At 40.3% G+C, this 22,716-nt stretch overlaps 1 protein-coding gene across 1 annotated transcript in view; it reads left to right on the top strand.

Annotated features, from left to right (window-relative positions):
* Positions 1 to 22,716, top strand: part of LOC144820239 (melanopsin-like) — a 992,733-nt gene that overhangs the window by 345,329 nt on the left and 624,688 nt on the right. The window contains exon 3 of the mRNA XM_078677835.1: positions 1,482 to 1,685. Coding sequence (XP_078533961.1) covers positions 1,482 to 1,685 — 204 coding nt within the window. The remainder of the gene's footprint in view (positions 1 to 1,481; positions 1,686 to 22,716) is intronic.

The raw sequence follows: 22,716 nt of genomic DNA, 5'->3' as shown, positions 1-22,716 counted from the left end.
TACCCGCGCCTATCACATTCTGAATAGTAGGGCTTAAATAATGATAAGCGTTACTGTTAGTGAGCATGCTGCCCAATTCCCAAAAGCGTGGGGAAAAAGTTAGAAATTTGCTGCCGTAGGATTCCTCCCACGTTTGGAGCTAATACTGGAAGAGCCTACAATGAGTACTTTTTGATATCTACAAAAACTGCAGATGTGGTTTTCCTCGGATATTCAGAGGCCTAAAATTACTTAATGGAGCACCCCCACCAGTTAGAAAACCACTCTCAGGTGACTATGACAGGAGTGCACTTTTGCACACCTAAAAATATTTGTTTCCATGGAGGGAAAATATTTGTTCCTATGGGGAAGCACTTTGTCCAACACAGCCAATAAATAAATGGATGCTACCTTCTTATTTACACTGCCCTTGACAGAAGTAAACTAGTAAGAGCTTCTGGGGGGAAACGAATTGATCGAGAAATGTGAATAATTAAATGCCTGAGAGATGGTGGTTCTTCACCTATTTTGCAGTTTAGATCAGACAAGAATGCTCACAGCAGGGCCGGCCTTAGGCATGTGCAAGCTGTGCACCTGCACAGGGCCACCAAACCACAGGGGCCACCACACCAATATATATCCTTAATATAATAATCCTCTGAGGATGGATACAGATTTGCGTGGTGGCCCCTGGCAGGGATTTGGCGGCCTCCGGCTCTGTTCCACTTCCAAACACTCTGATTCCCCCCCCCCCCCCTCTTCACTGGCCTCCGCGCCTGCGTTCCTCCGCCCCGCCCAGACCCCCTCTTCCGGGGCCCCCTACCCACGCTCCCTGCCCAGGGCCACCATGAGCCTAGAGCCGCCCCTGCTCACAGACCCCATACAATTCCAAACATGACCCCAATCCCAAAATCATCCTGCCTGTAAGTCCACATGTTACACATAAAAGAAATACTAATGTGATATCGAGGAATATTGTAAAATGTATATAGAGAAATTGCCAGTGAGCATGGACGTAATTTAGGGGTCTCCAGGGGTCGCGGCTGCGACCTCTAGGTTACCCCTTGTAACCCGTGGCACTGCATTTGCGACCCCTGGACTGGTAAAATTAGTGCCAGAAACACAGGGAGCACCTCGTCCTTATGGACATCGGTTGAGGCTTCAGTCTTCTTGTTTTTTGTCATGTTTTTATTACACTAATAGTGAATAACAGTATATTTATACACTGTTAGCTTAATAAAAAAATTGAGTACAGTTAGCGAGCATATGACCCTCCCTGACAGCTGAGGTAAGTAGAAAATGCTTTTCAATTAATGTTGTGTGCATGTGAGAGTGTGTTTATGTGAGCGAGTATGTATGTGTGATTGTGTATGTATGTGTAAGCATCTGTGTATGACTCAATGTAAAGGTCAAATGGCGTGTGTTGTCACTTCCGCTGACCTTTCGGTGAATTGACGTTCATGGGCGTCGCCTGACTAACAGTGATGTCTCTCTCGCTCTAGGTTGTGACCTGTACGCCTTTTGCGGGGCACTCTTTGGAATAACTTCTATGATGACACTCTTAGCTATTTCGATTGATCGATTCCTCGTGATCACGAGGCCCCTGCAGTCGATCCGGTGGTCTTCCAAAAAGCGCACATCTCAGATCATCGTTCTTGTTTGGCTCTATTCCTTGCTGTGGAGCTTAGCACCGTTGTTCGGGTGGAGTAAGTGATTCTGTTTTTTCTCATTTTCTTTTCCACGTGATCATGACGTCACGTGCATCTGTATACGTCTTATTACTTTGCTGTCATTCATTTCTGGCAGACGTGAACATTTTCAAATTTGTGTGTACATGCTTTCTTCACTCCATGCCTAATCTGCCTAATGACCATGCACAAAAATGTGAGAATTGAAGAACAAGCAACTTTCTCTTTAATAGTATTATTACACCTGTATTAACACTCGAACATATACATCTCAGAGGGTGAACTTTACATAAAACCTATTACTTTCTAATTGAAGGGTGTGCGTGTACTGTCGTGTTCTGCAAACAAAGTTGTAAATGCAAAAATCGCAATTTCAGATATTATCTAATGTAATATTGCTATTGATGTGTCAAAAACTAAAACGCATTTTTATTGGCGCTAGCACATCACTAGACATCCAGACGTAAAACATAAGCTAAGCTAAGCTAAATGTGATTTGTAACCGCGCAACTTAGCCCAGTGGGCGTCAAGGCGCCTAACTCAATATCTAGCTGAATTCACCAGGTGACAGGAGCTTACTGATAGGCCTTAATGAAACACCAGGTTTTAAGGGCTTTCCTAAAGAGATCCAATGAGGGCTGCGATTTGATCTCCAGAGGAAGTGTGTTCCATAATTGGGGTGCCAAGATGGAAAAAGCCCTACTCCCCCATCTGGCCTTCCTAGAGCGAGGGACTACCAATTGGTTCAGCTCTAGAGAGCGTAGACATCTGCTCGGGACATACCGGGTGAGCAAAGACCCAAGAGCATCGGTGTGGCCAGCCATGAGGGCCCTGTAAGTAATGCAGAGGAGTTTAAAAGACACTCTGGAGGTAATAGGGAGCCAATGGAGGCTCTTCCTTGCCATGGTAGCGGATGACATCCATGGCAGGGCCAACACAAATCGCGCCGCGGCATAAAACATGTTTTAGGTCCAGGAAGAGGCGATTTGTCCAGAATCACAGGATGCTGAACGGAGGCCGGGAAACGACCCTGGCGCCCTAGTGCTAAAGTGACCGGGTAAAGTCGCAAGCCCACATCTATTCGCATCTGTTTAATGAGTTTTCCCCCTTCACATTTTAAATTCATCCTCTTTGGAGAAGGTTTCCCGTATTGGCTGTAAGCTCACTGCTACGTTTCCGTTGTTTTCATTCTTTGACCCTCCTTCACCCTGCTGGAGCAGTGCCCACCAGCTTAAAGAACACAACAGACTGCACACCAAAGAGAGACCATATCAGCTGTCTAGAAACCTGGCAATGCACTAGTTAACTTTGCTAATATATCATCACCAGAGAAGACCTGAAATGTCCTAAATTGTCATCTCATGCGGTGCCTAATGCTGGCAGTTACTCCCTTTCTGAGCTCTTCCGGTTGTAGCAGAACTGGGTATCGAAGAACTAGTTGATGAAGTGAATTGTCAAAAATCACAGTGTCGTCAAATAAAGAAGCTTGCCTAAGGACTTAAGCTTGCTGATCGCACTGTGAAAATGCCAACGTTATACAATCTTTGGACCTTGTTAAAATAGTTATTTGGTACTGATGGGTCTAGAATTCTTCAGCTAAGAATATTTGCTAACCTCTATGTGCATTTAATTATTAATTCAATCATAGTCATACATCAAACAAGAGTCTAGTGGCATTCACAGTAAGAACTGTACCCTGCAAATATCAGCAAACAAGCTGTTACACGGTACATTATAGCTAGCGTTTACTGTTTTCACTTTATGTTTTTCTGGAATCGAATTGCTTTTTGCCAGTCTTTTTACCTCTTTAGAAATGTATCGCTTATTGTTGGTCATGCACATTGCCCCCCAACAATTATTGCAGTACACTCAAAGCATGGATATTCCTTTTGAAACATTAATATTATAGGATATCTTTACACATGTATATATGTTTATAAATAGATATTTAAATATGAATCTATCTGCATGTGTATAATGTGAGATTGGTGCTTCAAAGAGGTTTGAATGCTATGCAGTGCAGCACTGCAGTATTCACATATGCACATCTTCAAATTCTAGGCACTTCTTAGACACCGCAGGGAAGTCTACAAGAAAGTGGTCTTCTCCAGTAGTGGTCGACCTTAGAGGAAAAGTGTAAAGAAATTGAGCTATTATTTGAGAGCGGTGAAGGTCTTTACTCAAGTAATAACCACAACCCTTGTCAGGGTGAACCACAAAAGTCACAAAATAAATTTGTGCTGAAAGTCCCACCAAGGAGCCTCAGCTGTAGCTTCACGTTGGCAGGAGCCGCAAGGAAATTGTTGTTGGTTCAAGGAGCAGTTGTCGATGGATCTTCACATTGGTGGGAGACGCGGGTGGCACACGGAGCAGGTCACCATCAGAATTTCGTATTGGCGGGAGACACAGTGACCATTGCTGATGCAAAGAGTCTCTCTGCACTCGCAAAGAGCCCAAGGTTTTGGGATTTTCACCTGCAGGTTGGTTTAGAGGAAGTAGAAGAACACTTTGATGCCAGCATTGCTGATGCAAAGAGGCTGGCTGCACTTGCGAATAACCCAAGGATTTTGGATTTTCACCTGAAGCTTTATTTAGAGGAAGGAGGAGAACACTTTGATGCCAGCCAAGGCTTCAGAACCTTGGGGGCACCTCTTCGGGATCAGAACTCACTGCAGCAGAGACTAGCAGCTGGGTTCAGGCAGATCCAGGTAGTGCTGGTCAGGTGGGTAGTTGCAGGGCCTTTGGGACTTGTTGTGTCCCTATAGCTCAAAGAGGATGTCAGCCATCTGCCCTTGGAGTCAATTATGGGGATCTTGGGCTCATAGCAAGCATTTCCAGTCTTCCTCAGTTAGCATGGCAATCGTTCTTCTGAATCTTCCACAGGTCCAAGAGTGTTCTTCTGAGAGGTTCCAATGGTGCAACTTTTATCTTCAGTGCCAGACTTTGTGTGGGGGAGAATCCCTGACCTACCCCCAAACTAGTTCTGGACAGTTCTTCCCTCTTCCCTAGGTTTGGCTTAAACCTAGCTAGGGGTACATCTGCAAGGGCAAGGCTGATATCAGGTTCTTTTGTATGCACTGCAGGCAGGGTCCTTTAAAGGGTAATCAGGGCAGGCACAGTTCTTTCCCAGCCATGCTGTCAAGAAGCCTGATTCCTTCGACTCCCAGGCCACTTTTGTCACGGTGTCTGTAAAGAATACACAACACACAATAAAGCCATTCGCAATCATGTGATCCTGGACATTGACAGAAAGCACATTTGGTTTAAGCAACCTAATATAAGTTGCATTGAGAAAATAGTAACTTTAAATCTGTCTTTGCCAAAAAAGAGGATTTTAGATTACAATTTAAATGAGGATAGGAAGTATTTCTCTATCTGTTCCCAAAGTAAAGTTATAACGTATTAGGTGTAATAAGGTAGCCCAGTGTTAGTCTATGGAAGAAAGAGCCTTGCTACAGTGAAGAACGACTTTAGGTGTTTTTCATTGTCAGGACATGTAAAACGTAAATCCATATATCCTGCTTTTTAAATACCATTCTCGCTGGCCTGTGAGCCTTTAGCGTCTTCTTTGGGAGGTGACTTATAAGTATTAGAAAGGAAAGGAAAGTTTAGGCCTGGAAAAATGTGTAAAACTGCACTAAATTCTGCAGTGGTAAGGCTAAATGATGTTCTGCACGCTACTTTAGTGGGTGACATAATGAGTACTGAGGCCCACTTGTAGCATTTCATTTACAGGCCCTGGGTAAATATTTGCACCATATACTAGGGTCATATCAGTAAGTTAGATGTGCTAATTCAGTGTAAACAAATTTTGCCATGTTTAAAGGAGTGAGCACACATACTTTACCCCTGGTTAGCAGTTGTAAACTGCACAAAGTCCTAAAGGAAACAAAACTGAGTTAAGCAAAAATAGGGAAGTAAAGGCAAAATGTCTGGGGGAATATACCATGCCAAGGATGTCAGGTCTAACAAACCGGATAAGCAGCAAGGTAATGTCCAGCTTCTTTAATATTCTTTGGCTTCACTCATACTTGTTCTCCCTTCCACTTCCTTCAAAAGTGGTTCACTTCATAGGTCCTTCTTTAGAGTTTAGCAATTTCAATACACTATCTATTAACAACTTGGCAGATATCCCAACTACTGCATTACAATTGTATTTGAACATTGGAACGTTGGAAGCTCCATTGAAAACAATGGAGTGCTCGGGGCTTATAATGGCTGGTATAAATCCGGTGCTCCTACATTCCAAAGTTTCTTTGTTCACAGCTCAGGCTGTGAACAAAGGCTTCAGGGAGCCTTAATGGATTTCAATCCCCTTGCGCTCCCTGAAGGCTTTGTTTTATTTGTTAGAACATTCTGCCATCTAGTGGCAGAATGTTCAAATAGCCTTATAGCCCTTCATAGCAGGGCTATACCGGCTTTTAAAGTCCTGCTGCCTTGCTAAAGTCCCTCGCCTTCGGCTCGGGCCTTTAACGCTACAGCGGGCCTTTAATCGCCGGTATAGCCTGCTACGGCGGGCTATAAGGCTACATTATATTCTAGGACACTTATAGTATGACAAACGGAGTATCCTATCCGCCAAACTCTAAATACATCCTGAAGACATTTCCCTTGTTGTTGGCAGGGCAAGGGATCTGAGTCTGTAATACACCGTCTAGTAGCCACAGGTGGAATGTAGGTTGTGGAGTAGGGGTGCATGATGGGCTCTGTTTGCATGCCTTGTTTCACTAGTTTCAGCTTACCTGCAGGGTGATGTGCTTGTGTGGGATGGTGAAAGCAAATACAATTCTCTTGTAAAACATTGCTAGAGTATGGTTGTATGATAGAAGCATGCATAGCTACGACATGCATGCCTCTACCATGCAGCCTGAACCATGAACGCGTCTTAACCACGCATTCCTTTACCATGCATGCCTTTACCACGCTCTCAGGCCCTTAGAGTTTTTGTGCTTTATAAAGTATTTAACATTTTAAAAAATTGCCATCAACAGTGAGCACAAAGGGGAAATCGAGTACAACAATCTTCTTCAAATCATACACGTTGACTCCGAAAACCATTGCATTACAATTCTTTAACATCAACAGCAAACAGTGTTCTTTGCATCTCCATTGTCTTCATCTGGAGTTTATATGGTGGATTGTTTAGAATGCTGCACCTAATAAAGTGGGTTATGCATAATCTCGAGATTTTCGAAGTTTTGCTGCCCTATAATTAAAAGATGTTTTGATTATTTGATGGGGCAATGCCACCAAGGATGTAATGTTCCAGTCCTGGGATTTTATTCTACAAATTACTGTTTTTAAGTGTCTTCAGTCAAATAAAGTAACGTAAGTGTACCATGACTGCATTACCTAGAGTGCAGGATGCCTTTTTGTTGAATACATTTTATTGGTTTTCCATTTGATCGAAAGAAATAAACAAGAAAGGAAAGCAAGAAAAATAATACCTAAAATGACGGTATACACTCACCCAAGATTGCACATAAAGTAGATGTGATACAGCAGTGTGTGATAAATTCGAAATATATTGGCGGTCTCTAGCTATAAAGGTACACTTTGCTACACAAAATACTACAAAATTGCCAGTCGTTTAAAGTACTTCCTTTTGGAGAGTTATATGCGAACAATCCCAGCACAAAAAGGGAAGAGCAAAACACCACAAACATGACCACAATGTGTCCATGTTTAGAACTGACCTAAAAACGAGCAGAAGAGGAGGGTGGAAGGAAAGGAAGAGGGGGGATGGGGAAGTCCAGGGCAATGAGGTAGCAGATTTAGCTTACCATTGTTCTATATTCTAAGTGAACTTCTATGACTGTCGCATACGTCTAGTTCTCTTCGTTCATGGACAACTAACATCTAACATAATCAGGCATACCTTAACAAGGAGTGTAACAGGCAAAATGTAAAAGATACAGTAGGAGTTATCCCAAACGGTAGGGTAGTAATGCTCAGGGAGGTTAGGACTTCTGCAGATGCACTTCAACACTTTCACACAGTCATTAGGAGCCAAGGCAGGGGTGAAACTTGGAGTACAATATATTGTCTGAAATCATGATTGAGCAGAGTAGAGCCCACCATTGTTTACAGGGAATCAGAGACATGGACTTCTATTCTGAAAGTATAACTTTAACTCCCAGTGATAATAATATCTCGAGTAGGAGTCTGTCAGCGGGTGGTACTATGAGGGAGAGCGGTTGAGCAAACACGACTTAGGACTGGAGTACAGCACCCATGGTGACATGGAGTATGTGGTAACCGCCAATCGTCACTGAGTATTGAGATTGTTATGCGTGTTGCCATCATTTAAGTAAGTTAATACAGCACGTGACCTTTTGACCACCAACAGTTTGCACCTTATCTTTTTTTGTCCCATGTATGCAATCTTTCCGGTTTACCACATATGGGGATAATGCAGCAAAATAGAAACTACACGGCTAAAGTAGACTCAAGTGACAATTGTGATTTTGATTATTAGTTATACTTTTACTCGAAATTAATTAGATACAGCTACTATTGTGCTATCTGTGTTGCTGAAACAAAATGTGTTGCTGGCCAGAATGTCTTATAGACATTTTCTGAGAAGGACCTGTTATGAGATGGTGTCAAATCAACGACATTTTAGGCATTTTTGGTGTTTTTACAATTTTTTTTCACCAGCGCAAACTGAAATGGCAAGTTTTGATTTCTAGTTTATGGTTTACATGCTGCACTAGGCATTCAACAAGATAAGTATTAAAGTGACCCTTCAAAATAATAATAGGCAATTACATAGGCTCGCCCGTCTCTACGTATTTTCTATATTAAAAAGGATATTTTGCAGAGTTGAAAGACACCCGTCAACGAAACGTACAAGTGTTCAAATGACAAAGATTTACCAAAAACAACCATCTCTTCCAGGGCCAGATAATTTAATATAACGAAGAAGAGCTTGATTATCAGCTGTACCACTAAATGTAACGGATGCACTTATAATCTGAAGTACTCCTTAGAATATGCAATCACACAGATATAGTTGGCAAAAACACCACAGACATTGCCCTTTCTCGAATTGTCTAAAAAAAAATCGTTGTCAACAAAATTATGGAAAAGACAAACATGTAATCCTTCAATTGCAGGAATTAATTACCAAGACGACACACTTGGGTATATATAGTTTGCAAATAAACATCTTTGTGCCCGATTTTTCGAAGAATAGCTTTAAAGCACAATTCTATCTCAAGAAACATACTCGTGACTTACGTTGGATTGTCCTGGGGTGATTTTGAAAGTAACTTTCAAATAGTGAGAGTTCTTTTTTGAATCAAAGCACAGGTGTGCACAGACAATGCACATCTCTCACACGCTCCTTTCATCAACATCTGAGGCTTTATTTCCAGGAATCAGGATACCTGCTAAGGCAGATTGTCTTATATTGGTTGAACATATATATTAAGTACCGATCATCTCAAAGTCTTGTCGCCCTTCTGGAAGGGTGATAGGTGAAAATAAAAATCACTTCACATGCCCAGTGTTAGTCAAGGTGTCTTCAGAAAGGACTATTACAGGATTGTATTATCTATTTTCCTAGTCATTCATCCCATTAAAGGTGCGAAGGTGACAGATGCCAGTTTGATAACATGCTTTTTCACGAAACTATGCCAAAGTGCTGCAAATTACTTTACACAGCCCTAGTTCAAAATGATGATCACGTTTCCATGGAAATATTCACTGATAGTCTAGAAAGGGAGGTATGGCAGCAAGATGAGCTCCCATTTAAAAGCCAATTAATATTCTGTCTGACACCCCGGCCCATTTTGTTTACTCTTGGACAGTTTTGTAGCCATGCCTCAGAGTTTATATTTCGCCAACATCTGTTCCCAAATCCTGTCTGCGATTGTCACTTTGCCATTCAGCGTGATTATAGTAAGCACAATTTTTTTAATGTAAATCTTTTTTATTGAGATATTTCAAATTTAAAAGGAAAAAAGAAAATATTTATCTTAAGGAAATTGATGAGTAAAGAGAGAATTATACATTTAATGTCAAATAAAATGTACACTTTTAGTACAGTTCAGTTAACTAGAAATAACACAAGATATGATATCAAGTATACAAATAAAGACAAATATGAATTTACAAAAAAGTATGTTTAAGATAAGAATGAAAACAAGTTAGAGATATTAATCGTAGAGAAGCATACAGTTCTGTAATAAAAGATTTTCAGGTATTGGAATGAAAAAAGAATGTTAGGAGGAACAGGAAATGGAAAGCAAAAAAGAAAAACAGAACGTAAACAAGAGAGAAAATGATTTTATAAGGATAAAGTGTTATCTCTAAGTTTGTGACAAAAACATGTATACACGATAATTTATACTTTATTAATATAGAAATGTTAATCACACTTTAAATACAATTTAATATTATAGTTATATAGTGATGGTTAATAATTTTAATCATATTATGGGTGAATTAAAGTATCACTTTGCATCCCAGGCTTTAGGGCCCTATTTAGAGTTAGGTAGGTGGTGTTCTGTCAGGGCAGCAGAGGGATTTACCTTGCTGCCTGGTAAAAGGCTGGCAGAGATCTCTTTGGGGCGGCACCATTAAATCAACTGAAAGTTTGTATAATGAGGTTGCTCAGCAAATGTTTTTGTTCTTCAAAACAAACTAGAACCAGAACTAAATCTAATCTGCGTAGAGTCCAATGTAGCCATTTTACAACCCATGTTCTTTACCATTCTAACAAGGAGGTTGGCAAGGACATGCCTATGTATTTAAAAGAAATCACCAAACAATCCCACCAGTTTGTTCTCACCAGGCTGAGACTAGGTATTGTCCATAACTTGGTGGCATTCCCACGGATGAAAATACATAGTTCAAGCCCTTGCCCGTGTGATGGTACCACTAAGCAAAGCACATTGCACTTTATGCTAATCTGCCCATTATACTTGCACATCCGACTATGTTATCTTAAACCTGTTTTTAAGAAATATTATGTGTCCACTACTGCCCATGCCATGAATTTACTATTTGCACTTGACACTTTGGATATCTGCTTTTTTACTGCTACTTTTATTCTAAAAGCTGTGTCCCATAGGAAAAGTCTGTTTTTTTATGTCTGACCTATTTGTAAAAATTCCTCTGTATGGTCGAATATTTGTCTCTAATTGAGTTGTTCCATTTATTGAGACCTATGTTTTTGTTGTGTATTTTATCTTGTAACTTTTATCGCTGTATGCTTTTATGATTGTTTATAAATAATCGAATAAAGCTTTGAAATTTGAATTTGAACTCCCAAAGCAGGTGGTTTCTTTTAAAAACCAAATAAAATAAATGTCCCTAGCATACTGGGAGTTTCTCCCAGAGTGGGGAGGAAAGGTCATTTATTTCATTTCCTGTTCAGAGCAGCCAGTGCTTCAGCAAAAGCTTTTTGTTTTGTGTGACAGAATCCCAGTGCGGAGGTGCTGGAGACAGAACTTGGGCTCAACGAAAGTACCACAATCTAAACAAGTAATATCTATCCCTCCCTACCTATCAATAACCTCAGGCATCTGAAAACAGCACTGGGAGAGGTCAAATAAACCCTATGATGCAAGCTACGTCTCGTACGTGTCATTGCAAAGGGAATGTCAAAATGTCTGCAAACAAAAAAACTTCAGGGAAGAGGTTGACGATGGATGCTTGTAGATAATCTCAACTTAAGAGCCAGGAACAGTGGTGAAGAGCTGAACCCAGGCAGAGGACACCTTCTCATCAACTGGGAGGAAAGCTGAAAACTTGGTCATGCCGTTTGTGTAGCTTCTGTAGTCTACAGGAACTTCAAATCCTGCAGTATCTGCCACTCAGATGAGTCACAGCTTTTGGGGTGCCAGCAGGGGGACTGGATTGACTGTACGGGTAACAGGATGGAAATAAAATGACAGTGCACAAGTGACAGCCACAATTATGAGTTGCATAACTCCTGTCACACCAGCACACATGACATCCTGAGTGTCAATGCACAGAGCAAAGGTTGAATGGGGTCAATAATGCCAAAGACTAGAGGTGGATGGAAGAGGGACAAGCACCATTGAAAAGCCATGGCAGATTAGGGATTTGAATATTCTGCAAATGTTAATGGATATGGCTCTTGGTATACATGAGTTAATGCCAATATTATTGCAACTTAAATCTAAGTTACTTTATAACGTATCAGAAAAGGAAATTTGAGCTTCAGGGATAATATTCATTAACGTTGTAAGCAGTGCTTAATTAAAAGCAGTAGCTTCAAGTGGTGGGCAGCAACTCTAATTTTTGGGAACAAGGACTTACATTTCCTCATCAAACTTTATCAAAGAGAATAAGGTGAAAAAGGTAGACAAAGCACCCAAGAATGGGTGAAATAAACAGAATAACTTTAGACCCCTGCACTTAATTTTTATTTTACAAATAACTCCCGAATTCCCATAGAAGCCCAGGTTCTGGTGTTAACCTGGGCTTGTATGGGAATTCACAAGGGCATATTATCAAGCACATTATCGCCGCTTTAGCGGCAGTTTCCTGCCGATAAAAGCGGCGATAATGTATCGCCCTTGCTTGATAATATGGCCCTATGTTCTTAATGCTTTTTGTCAATTATTTTGTGACAGGTCAAGCAACTCATATCTCAGACCATACAATACTTAAGTAAGCTCTGCTCTTACTTATGAACCCATCTAAAATTATGCAGTAAGGCATTTCAGACTGAACTTGCTATATATTCTTTTTGTTTTTGTTTGGTTATCCGTTTCCATTTGTGGAAAGCCAAATCCCTTCTACTAGATTCTGATTCACAATTTTCATAACTACATTTATTATAGATGAAGCTTTGTGTATAATTGCTATTGCCTTACCTGAAATTCTTAATAAAACATTATAAAAATGGAATTTAAGTGAAATTTCCTACATTGTATGTGTGATGAGAGTGCACATCATCAATTACTTTACCTCATTAACCCCCATTCCTTCCTTAAATATCCAGCTATTTTCCTCAGCACACCAAGGCAATTTTGACAAATTTTAGACTGAGAGGTTAGGGCCAGATACATTAGGGTCTCATAAATGTTAGGGGACAACCGCTGATAGGCATTGCTGCTGATACATGCAGACTATGACTCTTCTCATAGCATCTGGTTTTCCACAGTAATTAGAGTTACCAAATATGATGGTAATTTGCAATTTGTACATGGCTTACACAAAGTTCACCTTTAGCATTGAAATCATTGAACAAATGATTTCTAAACACTGTGGTTTCTTTTGCATAAAGAACTTCCCCACTGGGAGACTCTTCACATACAGGGAAGTGTAGAGAGGAGTGTTCCTCACATCCAGATAGATCTGACGCGTTGTTATTAATAGCATTAGATATGAAGAATGCAATCAGCCCTTAAATATTTATAAAAAGTCATTTGCATGCTTTGCAGATTGTGCTCTGGTGCAACTCCACAATATTGCCAGCCATCATCAACATGGACTTTGGCTATTATATGAAAGCACAGCCTTCCCTTTTGTACATTCCTCCAGAGCAATGGTTCTTAACCTGTGGTCTGGGAACCAAAGCCTACTCCACAAATGTCCACAAATGTTTAGACAATTTAATATCGTTAACAGATTAAATAAGGGTGTACAAATAAAGAAGCAAAATGTAAAGTTGAACATTTTCAAATGTTCAGTAAATTGGAAGGAATTTGGAAATTAAAGCTAAAAATTAAGGTAGTATACTCATATTGATTTACTGGAGCAGCACAAGTTTATCTAACTGAATATAATAGGGACAATAATTGAAGTAAACTGAATTTAGAAAAGCTCCAACTTTCCCATTAAAATTACAATTTAGATTTTTTTAAATGATTTAAATAAACTATTTAAACCTTTTTTTATTTGTTTGATGAATGCTTGTTTCTGTATTTTGTGTATTGTTTTGAAGTTCAAATCATCGAAAGCACTTAGCTCATGGGCACCAACTTCCAATAAAAACTCATTTGGGTCCCAGGAATCCAATTATGATTCAATGAGGACCCTGGGTTCCCTTATTGAATAAGTGCTGGTCCACAGAAGTCATAAGGTTAAGAACGACTGTTCCAAAGGATTGCAAATTAATAAATGGCTTGATAATTGTAAAACAACAAGGACCCCCTGAGTAAGAATCGATTTCCTGGGTCAGGGCAAATAATATAATGACAAATACGAAACCCAGGCAAAATCAAGGTTCAATAATACAATGAAGACCAGCACACTAAAAATAACACTAAACTAAAATGAATTTTTGGATAAAAATAATCAAGATTTTTAATAAATTTCAAATGCACATTGATGAAAAATGTTTTTTAGAAAACGTGTATGTTTTTATAACAAATTACAATATAATCAAAATACATTAAATACAGTGTTTAAAAAGATGGTAAAGTTGAGGTAGTGACGGTATCTTCAACGCGTTTCGACATAAGGTGTCTTAGTCAGGAAAGTACCATCAAATTTATTGTAAATATGGGATAAATCAGGATACAGCCCAACAACAATCAGGTTTTAGTTGGACTTGGATTTCTTTAATGTAGACATGCATGGAAATTACAGCAAGAACGCTAATTTGGCTCATGCGTCGAGAGCACTAGTCTATAAGGGCGCCTCTTGTCAATGGAAGAGATGGCTGCCGCATGAACTAAAAGACTAGATTTAATGTCAGCTCCTAGCCGTTTCTTAATCGTATATCAATCCTCGGCGTATTGTCTAGGTAAATATCCAATCTAGTCAATGTAAATCGTTATGGAGCTCAAGTTGTCTTTTGATGGGACGTAGTTCCGCCGTATTGGCAGAAATGCTCGTCTGCTCAGATAATGGTTAATTAGGGTGACGAGCGAAGTGGTAGAAAGTGAATCACATCAGGCCACGGGTTTAGCAGATACAACGCGAATCTTGAAGGGGCAGCGACGGCCTCCTTGCGACTTCCAACTACGGATGATACCGGTCTGTAACAATCAATTTTTAGTGTGCTGGTCTTCATTGTATTGTTGAACCTTGATTTTGCCTGGGTTTTTTTTATTTGTCATTATAAATGGCTTGATAGACATACTTTTATTGCATAAAACATAAAATTATTTTACTACAAATTAAGTTTACTTTCCCCTTTTATCCATCTTATACTCCATTAATACCCCTGAGGTTGTATAAACCAGTTGCAGCCAAAATACATAAGCTCCTGATGCATAAGCTGCATCACATGTTTTTACTATACCACTTTTTTTGGTAAATCAACACTCTGCCATCTATATACAATTAAACTCTAGTCACTCATGAACAGATATCAACTGCAAAAACCTTTGTTAGTTTCCTATTCCCCACACTGCTCAATGATTGATGTGAGTGTAATTGACAGTGATGCTCGTTTTACCCTTAGCTACACTACACATCCAACTACATTACCAATCTCAAAACAACACTTATTTAGGACAACATCAAATAACACGTTCCTTCCTTAGTGGTATAATACTTAAACATATTCCAGTTCTTTTGGTAAATGGTTTAGGTTGCAAATGGATCCTCCCATTTACTTCACCAGGATTTTTTGCCTTTGGTAACTGGGGTTTTGGACCTTTATTGTGGGTGAGTCTCACTAGCTGCATCTCATTCACAGAGCATGCATGCTAATTGGACTGAGCGTGTTTACTGCCAGTGTCTGGCTTTGAAGATAAGGCCGCTGTGGTGCAATGAGAATATGGAGCACTGGGCCAGTCACACGTGTGCACATGCATGTGCGAGCTCCACGTGTGAGACTACCATCATGCACAGCTCAGTAATTGTGCACATGAAGTGTGGTGCAGAAAGGGACTCTGCAAATATAGTTGCTGACCTTGGGTAGGCCTGATTATATTAGTGGGCATTTATAGGTAGGGTGTATTGGAAAATCTGCAGAGCTCACTGTATTATACATATATGCAAAATCTGTCGTTGAGTGCGGTGGGGCTCCACTTAGGCCTACAAAGTCCAGCAACATGTCAAACTGGAGTAAAACTTCCACACCGAGTTTAATTTACAGGTTCCGATAACCTACATACACATCTTATGTGTATGGGAATAAAAGCTTCTACACACAAACAGGAACAATTATCAGTGATGGTGGAGAGGGAAATCTGCATCTGGTAATTAGTTGTCACACTGTACCTGGACTTAGAAAGAGAAACAGTTGAGAGAAATAAATATAGACCAAATGGAACTATATTTTTTAGTGGAATGTCCAGCCGGACAATTTATTACCCTAATACACAATAAATCATGAAACAATAAAACACAGAGTGTGATAGAAGCGGGACACCAGCCGATGTCCGACTAACACACTAAGAGAACATACAACATGAGGGAAATAGCAGGCAATAACAGGACATCTGATTATTGTAAATCATATACCAGACAATCTGTAACATACACATATGCAAGAAAAAGAAGCTGAGAGATATTGGCATTCATGCCGCCGGCTTGTTTGTTTACTTTTACAGACCCGGATACCGAGAGCATTTTCCTTCGGGTAAGCTGTAATCACCTGAAAGCGTTTCCTTGAATCCTATCAATTTTTCATCCCCCTAATTGTATTTCCTCCCCTCCACTCACAGATCTCATTCTACCCTGGATAATTTCCAAGGTAAGACTCGGTGCTGGTTTTCACAGACCTGTAACATGAGTTTCAGTTTGAGCCACTTCACAATTTCTTTTCTCCTTTAACAGATCATTTTCATTTTTTTGCTTTTTGAGCAAAACAAAATTCCTTCTCTCAATTTGAGTGCTACACAATTGGTAAGCAGCTCTACTTCGAGAACCATAACCCCATTCATTCACACCCACAGTACCTCATTTTACCGGCACACCCACTTCGTCGCCAATTTACTACCCGCATAATCACACACCATTGTTGCACCCTGTTTGTATCAGTCACAGTCATCTACAATCACTGATGGTACGTTGCGCCACTAGCCTTGCTCCTTCCGTTGTTTACACTGCCTGCACTTAGCATGAACTACACTCCGCTGCCGTCGGCACTTTGGCATGGTATGAGTCATGCATTTTATGCACGCAGTTTTAACAATGTTTTAATGACATGTCTTAATCTTTTTTATGTTTCCCTTTTTCCTCCTATGGTATGGCATATTGATCTTCACATCAGTGAAACTTTTACAAATGAGTATTCGTAAGGCAATTACCCTCTGTCCTGAGGATGAACCTTTATTGTTTGTGGTTCGAAACGTCGTCGACACAATTACACTAAATGCATAAGTTGATTTACACTTTTTCTTGCATATGTGTATGTTACAGATTGTCTGGTATATGATTTACAATAATCAGATGTCCTGTTATTGCCTGCTATTTCCCTCATGTTGTATGTTCTCTTAGTGTGTTAGTCGGACGTCGGCTGGTGTCCCGCTTCTATCACACTCTGTGTTTTATTGTTTCATGATTTTTTGTGTATTAGGGTAATAAATTGTCCGGCTGGACATTCCCCTAAAAAATATAGTTCCATTTGGTCTATATTCATTTCTCTCAACTGTTTCTCTTTCTAAGGACCCTTGTTTTTTGTAATAAAGTACCTACCCATGGTCCTTAGCATATTGCGCCTTGGGTTCCCTTGTCTTGGTCAAATAACACTGTACCTGGACTGGCACAGCCCACATCCATCGAACAAAGATGGAAGCCCAGACGTCTGGAGGCAACACAAATGGGGATCCCCTTTGAAGTTTTCATGGTAAGATATCTGGCAGTGATGTCAGCAAGGGGAGGAGCTGAGACCCTGAGTGGAGCTCCTCGCAGAAAAAAACTTGACAGCATCATTTGGCATTGTCCTAGAATGCTGTGTATGAGGATTAGGACAGGGGTAGAAAGATGATATGACATCCTAGGATTCACCAGGGGTGGTTGATTTCTAGAACTTTCCACCTATACCTATAAACTCCTGCACAAGGTAGAGCCAGGGAACAAGACACTGGACCTGGAAGACGGCAAAATCAGAATCATGTCCAGCTGGAAAGAGAAGCCACAGATGTCCTGCAGAGACAAACTGAGGACTTTGCTGGCAGCTGATGCCACAACCAGATAGGCCACTCCAGGGTCAGGGACATTCGCATTCTTATGCCCCCAGAGGACCAGTTGTAAGATCTGGACTCCACTGCCACTCCAAGTGCCTTGCAATACAATCAGGAGGTTGTATCAGTTGGTAGTGTGGGCTGAAGGGTGGTCTGTGGTCTGTTGATGAAGGATTGCACAAGAAGCCCAGGCAGAGAGGAGCACCGGGAGAAAAGAAGACTGGCACACTTTGCTGGGAGCAGGTAAATACAACTCCATCAAAGTTTGCCCTTTATGGGTCAGGAGGTTTGTTTAAAATGCTCTTGGTGGCTATAACTCGCCACCCGGAGAAAAATGATCCCAAAATCGAAGAAATCAACTCCAATTTGGCCAGAGTTATGCGCTTTTGAAGGTTTGTCCATTTAAACATGCCTACGATCAGAAACTGGAGCATGTGGGGCTCCACCACTATTTCCCATAATTATTCATGAGGGCAGGGCTTGGAGGCTGACGCAAAGAACATTTTATTTAATATTAGGGACGGTGCTTAATGGGGCCCCTTCCTAGAGCCTCACTTGGCCACTGGGACCCCATCAACTGGTACCCGATGCAAAAGAGGCAAAAGGGAGCCTGGGACCCCATCCTCAGGGCCCAACATGAGTGGGTAGGGAAGTGTCATTGCACTCTTCTGTACAATGGTGGTGCCTGCCATCCCCTTTAATAATACAAGAAATTCCCTCGTGGCCTCAACATCCTTTCTCAATCGACATTGATCAAATACTTCCAAAAAATCCCTTCAAATCAACACAGGTACACCTGTTCATACAAAATGTATTTGATATTTTATTCATTTTTTGCATGTATATCAAAATTACTTTTCTTATTTTTTCTATTTATTTTTAATCTTCACTACATTGTTCTTTTCCGTTATATTGATTTAAAAATGTACTCTTCATGTACATATTTAACAAATCAAATGTACAATAAGTTCTCTCTTAAAAAGAACAAAAATACCCTGAAAACCACACACCTGTCAACAAGCATAAACTACTCATTCATTCATCTACAAACACTTCACTTAGCATCCAGGACAATCTCTTTTTTCTGCAATTGAGGTAGCACAGATAATGTTAGTGACTCTCCACGCCAGGTCGACGCGCGTTTCGGTGGGCTTGTACCACCTTCCTCAGGACCAACAGATAAAAGTTTGCCTCCTTATAGTGTGGATACAGGGTATCCTCTAGATACTCTCAAGGCATATATTATTGAGTGACGGTGGCTGAACTGCCACAAACCTTCAGTGATATTCCTTATCAAAGTGCAAGTTAGGTAGGAACATACGTTGCCTTCTGTCTTGTTCTAATATTCGACGGAGCAGATCTCAGTTACAGTTTACTTTCAATTTGTATTCATTGGCTTGTTCCTCCAGTTTATTATTTTTGAATTGTCATGACAATGTTCTCAAATCGACCGTTTGTTTCCTTTTTACGAGTCCTCTCAAGCAGCCGCCATGCCCGATACACCGCAAAAACGCCGTGAATGAATAAACATTGAAAGTAAGCTGTAACTGAGATCTGCTCCGTCGAATATTAGAACAAGACAGAAGGCAACGTATGTTCCTACCTAACTTGCACTTTGATAAGGAATATCACTGAAGGTTTGTGGCAGTTCAGCCACCGTCACCCAATAATATATGCCTTGAGAGTATCTAGAGGATACCCTGCATCCACACTATAAGGAGCCAAACTTTTATCTGTTGGTCCTAAGGAAGGTGGTACAAGCCCACCGAAACGCGCGTCGACCTGGCGTGGAGAGTCACTAACATTATCTGTGCTACCTCAATTGTAGAAAAAAGAGATTGTTCTGGCTGCTAAGTGAAGTGTTTGTAGATGAATGAATGAGTAGTGTATGCTTGATGACAGGTGTGTGGTTTTCAGGGTATTTTCGTTCTTTTTAAGAGAGAACTTTTTGTACATTTGATTTGTTAAATATGTACTTGATGAGTAAATTTTTAAATCAATATAACGGAAAAGAACAATGTAGTGAAGATTAAAAATAAATAGAAAAAATAAGAAAAGTAATTTTGATATACATGCAAAACATGAATAAAATATCAAATACATTTTGTATAAACAGGTGTACCTGTGTTGATTTGAAGGGATTTTTTGGAAGTATTTGAACAATGTCGATTGAGAAAGGATGTTGAGGCCACGAGGGAATTTCTTGTATTAATATTGATGCTGTCCCCTCTTTTCCCTGGCCACAAAAGTCTAGTAGAGGGGGTCCCAAACTTATGCTGTTGCCTCCCATCCCCTGTACCAGTGACTGTGGTTAGTGGGGAGACGAGTATGGGCAGCAGCTCACCACGAGGATGAAGGTAGGAAGCTGGACATGCCACATGCCACATGGAACAGTGTCTGCTGGATGGGGACGTGGCCAGGCAGCATGGGATTGGGCTCCCTGAAATCTCCCAACATTGTTTGAGGCTGTGGCTGCCCGAGTAAGACCAAAAAGAAAATCAACCAAAAAAAAAGAAACCAGGCATGAAGCTGCATACCTGCTGTCTGCTAATAAAAATATTTATGAGTGTGGCAGGAGCGTACCATAATGCCCTGCATGGGCTTTGTTTTGCATTTGTATTCTCCCTTGTGGTGCCACAAGGAAGGTCATGGGAACCAACATGATTAGCAAAAGTGTTGGGGGAGGCTGCAGCAGCCTCCAGGAGTGTTGAAATAAACTTAACACTACATCTGGTAGGTCCTAGGATGCATGACCTGTGGAGACTGATTACTTTACCCTCAAGTATTCTCAGAGATAGAGCTTTTGCTTTACAGTTTTTAATAACAGGAGCTCTAGTGGTTTGACCAAAAAAAGACTTCAACCTATGTTTGTGAATGATTTAAAAAATGTTTATAAATCTTTATTTGAAATGCTTTGTTGATAATTGTATTGATGAGCATTGAAATGCTAACTAAATGCATTCAAATATGGTTACTTGCTCCACTGTTTTTAATAATGAATATTTGCTTACTATTTCAATATAGTGACCCCTTGACAAAGCCATTAGGCTTGCTTATATATCAATGTGATGACCCTGTGACAAAGCTCATAGTCTTAACTTTTAGCTTGATGTGGTGACTCCTTAACAAAGTCAATATGCCTGCTTTATTTCAAATGACACCCCCTTATATTATAATGTTGCATTTGATAAAGTTGGGGTGGTATTGTGATTATCAGGGTCATGATCTACTAGGGGTGAAATTTGAGAAGGTGTCACCAAAGGTGTTGTCATTTGCCTGCTGTATATATTTCTAATTTAATGCATAGTATTTAGTAGTGTGTATGCATGTATGTGCAATAAATGTACTTCAAACAAAAAGCACTGACTGTCAATAATTTATTGGCTGCTGTTGTTGTGTGCTAGAGAATGACGATAACCAGCCCACATCACTTCCCCCAAGTAGGCCTTGGACTGCTCTGCTTAATTATCATGAGAAAGTCAAGTGCTAGAATGGGGTACTTTGTTCCAAGTTAGGAGATAAATGTGGACCTATTACTTGTTCAGGACTGACATTCCCCTCAACTAATAACTCAAGTTCTTAAATTTTTTCAAAGTGCCCAGGGGAAAACTCTAAACAATACAGATAGAAAAAGGAACTCTGCATAGATTTACTTCCAAGGGAGAGAGTGCATGATCGGACATTTCTATTAACACTGATCCACATTCAAAACTAATTCTGACTTATCTTAATTTTTTTTAAAGTCATTTATATTAGCATTTTAGAAGAACAACATAGAGCAAAGTATGAGATAACAGTTACATCAGGTACAAGCGACAGTTTCACACACACAAATCTTGGGAGGTAACGAGTACAGTATACACCAATTGGCCTGGAATGAGTTTATTGTAGCAGCCGGGCCACAGTTATATGGAGTGGTGTGGCCTTCATAGTCAAAATACAAGCGTGAGGTGTAAAGTGGCGGAACACAGGATGTGCTATAGCCCAATGCTTTAACCTGGGTAAACAATAATAAGAGGGAAACAAAGATAGAACAAACAAAATTAAAGCTGGAGCACAGGGACCAGGAGGGGAATGACTGAACCCTGCTATATGGCAAGGTGAGCAGCCACTGGAAGGTGTGCTAGGCTACTCGTCAAGGGGTATTGTGGTACTGTAGTTTAGTGATGAAGAGCTGGTCCTGTAGAAAAGATGGTGGGGCCCTAAGTAAGGAAAATGGTGGTTAGGATGAGGGCTCACCATCTGAAGTTGTGTTGCTCATCTTACATATGGTATCCCAGTTGGTGGCTATTGGCCACCTGCTCAGTCATCTAGCTTCCTCCCTGTGGAGGGCTACACTTTCCACCTCCACCCATACATTGATATATCAGCACCAGTAGCACATGGGGGGGAGCAAGGGTTCTTCCACTGAGTGGCAATTGTTATGTTTGCAAGCACCAGCCCAAAGTTAAAGAAAGTTAAGGAAACAGGAAGCCACCTTGTGTTTCTTTCGATGTTGGTAAATACCAACTGCAACCTTAAAATGCTTTCATTATACCAACTAGAGCATACAGAATAACAACACATAAAAAATACAGTTCTAGGGCAAAACATTGTTAAGCAACTTCGTGCACACCTAGCCTCAATGTCAGACAGTCACATACTCAGTTACCCAGAAAGAGACTTACTCACCCATTAAAAAATATATATATTAGAATAATTATCGGTATATCATACTCACTTTTATCAACCTCATATAAACATCTACCTTTCAAACAATTTATTTTTCAAAGTTCAATCTAATTCACATACTTGAAAATGTAGTTTGTTGGTGAAGTACTTTTTTTTTGCGTTTATTAGATATATGCAGAACTCTCGGGGATTAAGAATCCTAAGTATACTTATGGCACACCACTCTCATACAAAGCAACCATTAATGGCAACCTTTTCTACTTTGCACTCTGATACTGTGCAAGGCAGCAAATAAAAACATGCCTTTCGTATTT

The sequence above is a fragment of the Lissotriton helveticus genome, chromosome 2_1 (assembly GCF_964261635.1).
Source record: "Lissotriton helveticus chromosome 2_1, aLisHel1.1, whole genome shotgun sequence".
Classification (NCBI taxonomy): domain Eukaryota; kingdom Metazoa; phylum Chordata; class Amphibia; order Caudata; family Salamandridae; genus Lissotriton; species Lissotriton helveticus.
This window is presented reverse-complemented; position numbering and strand designations above follow the sequence as displayed.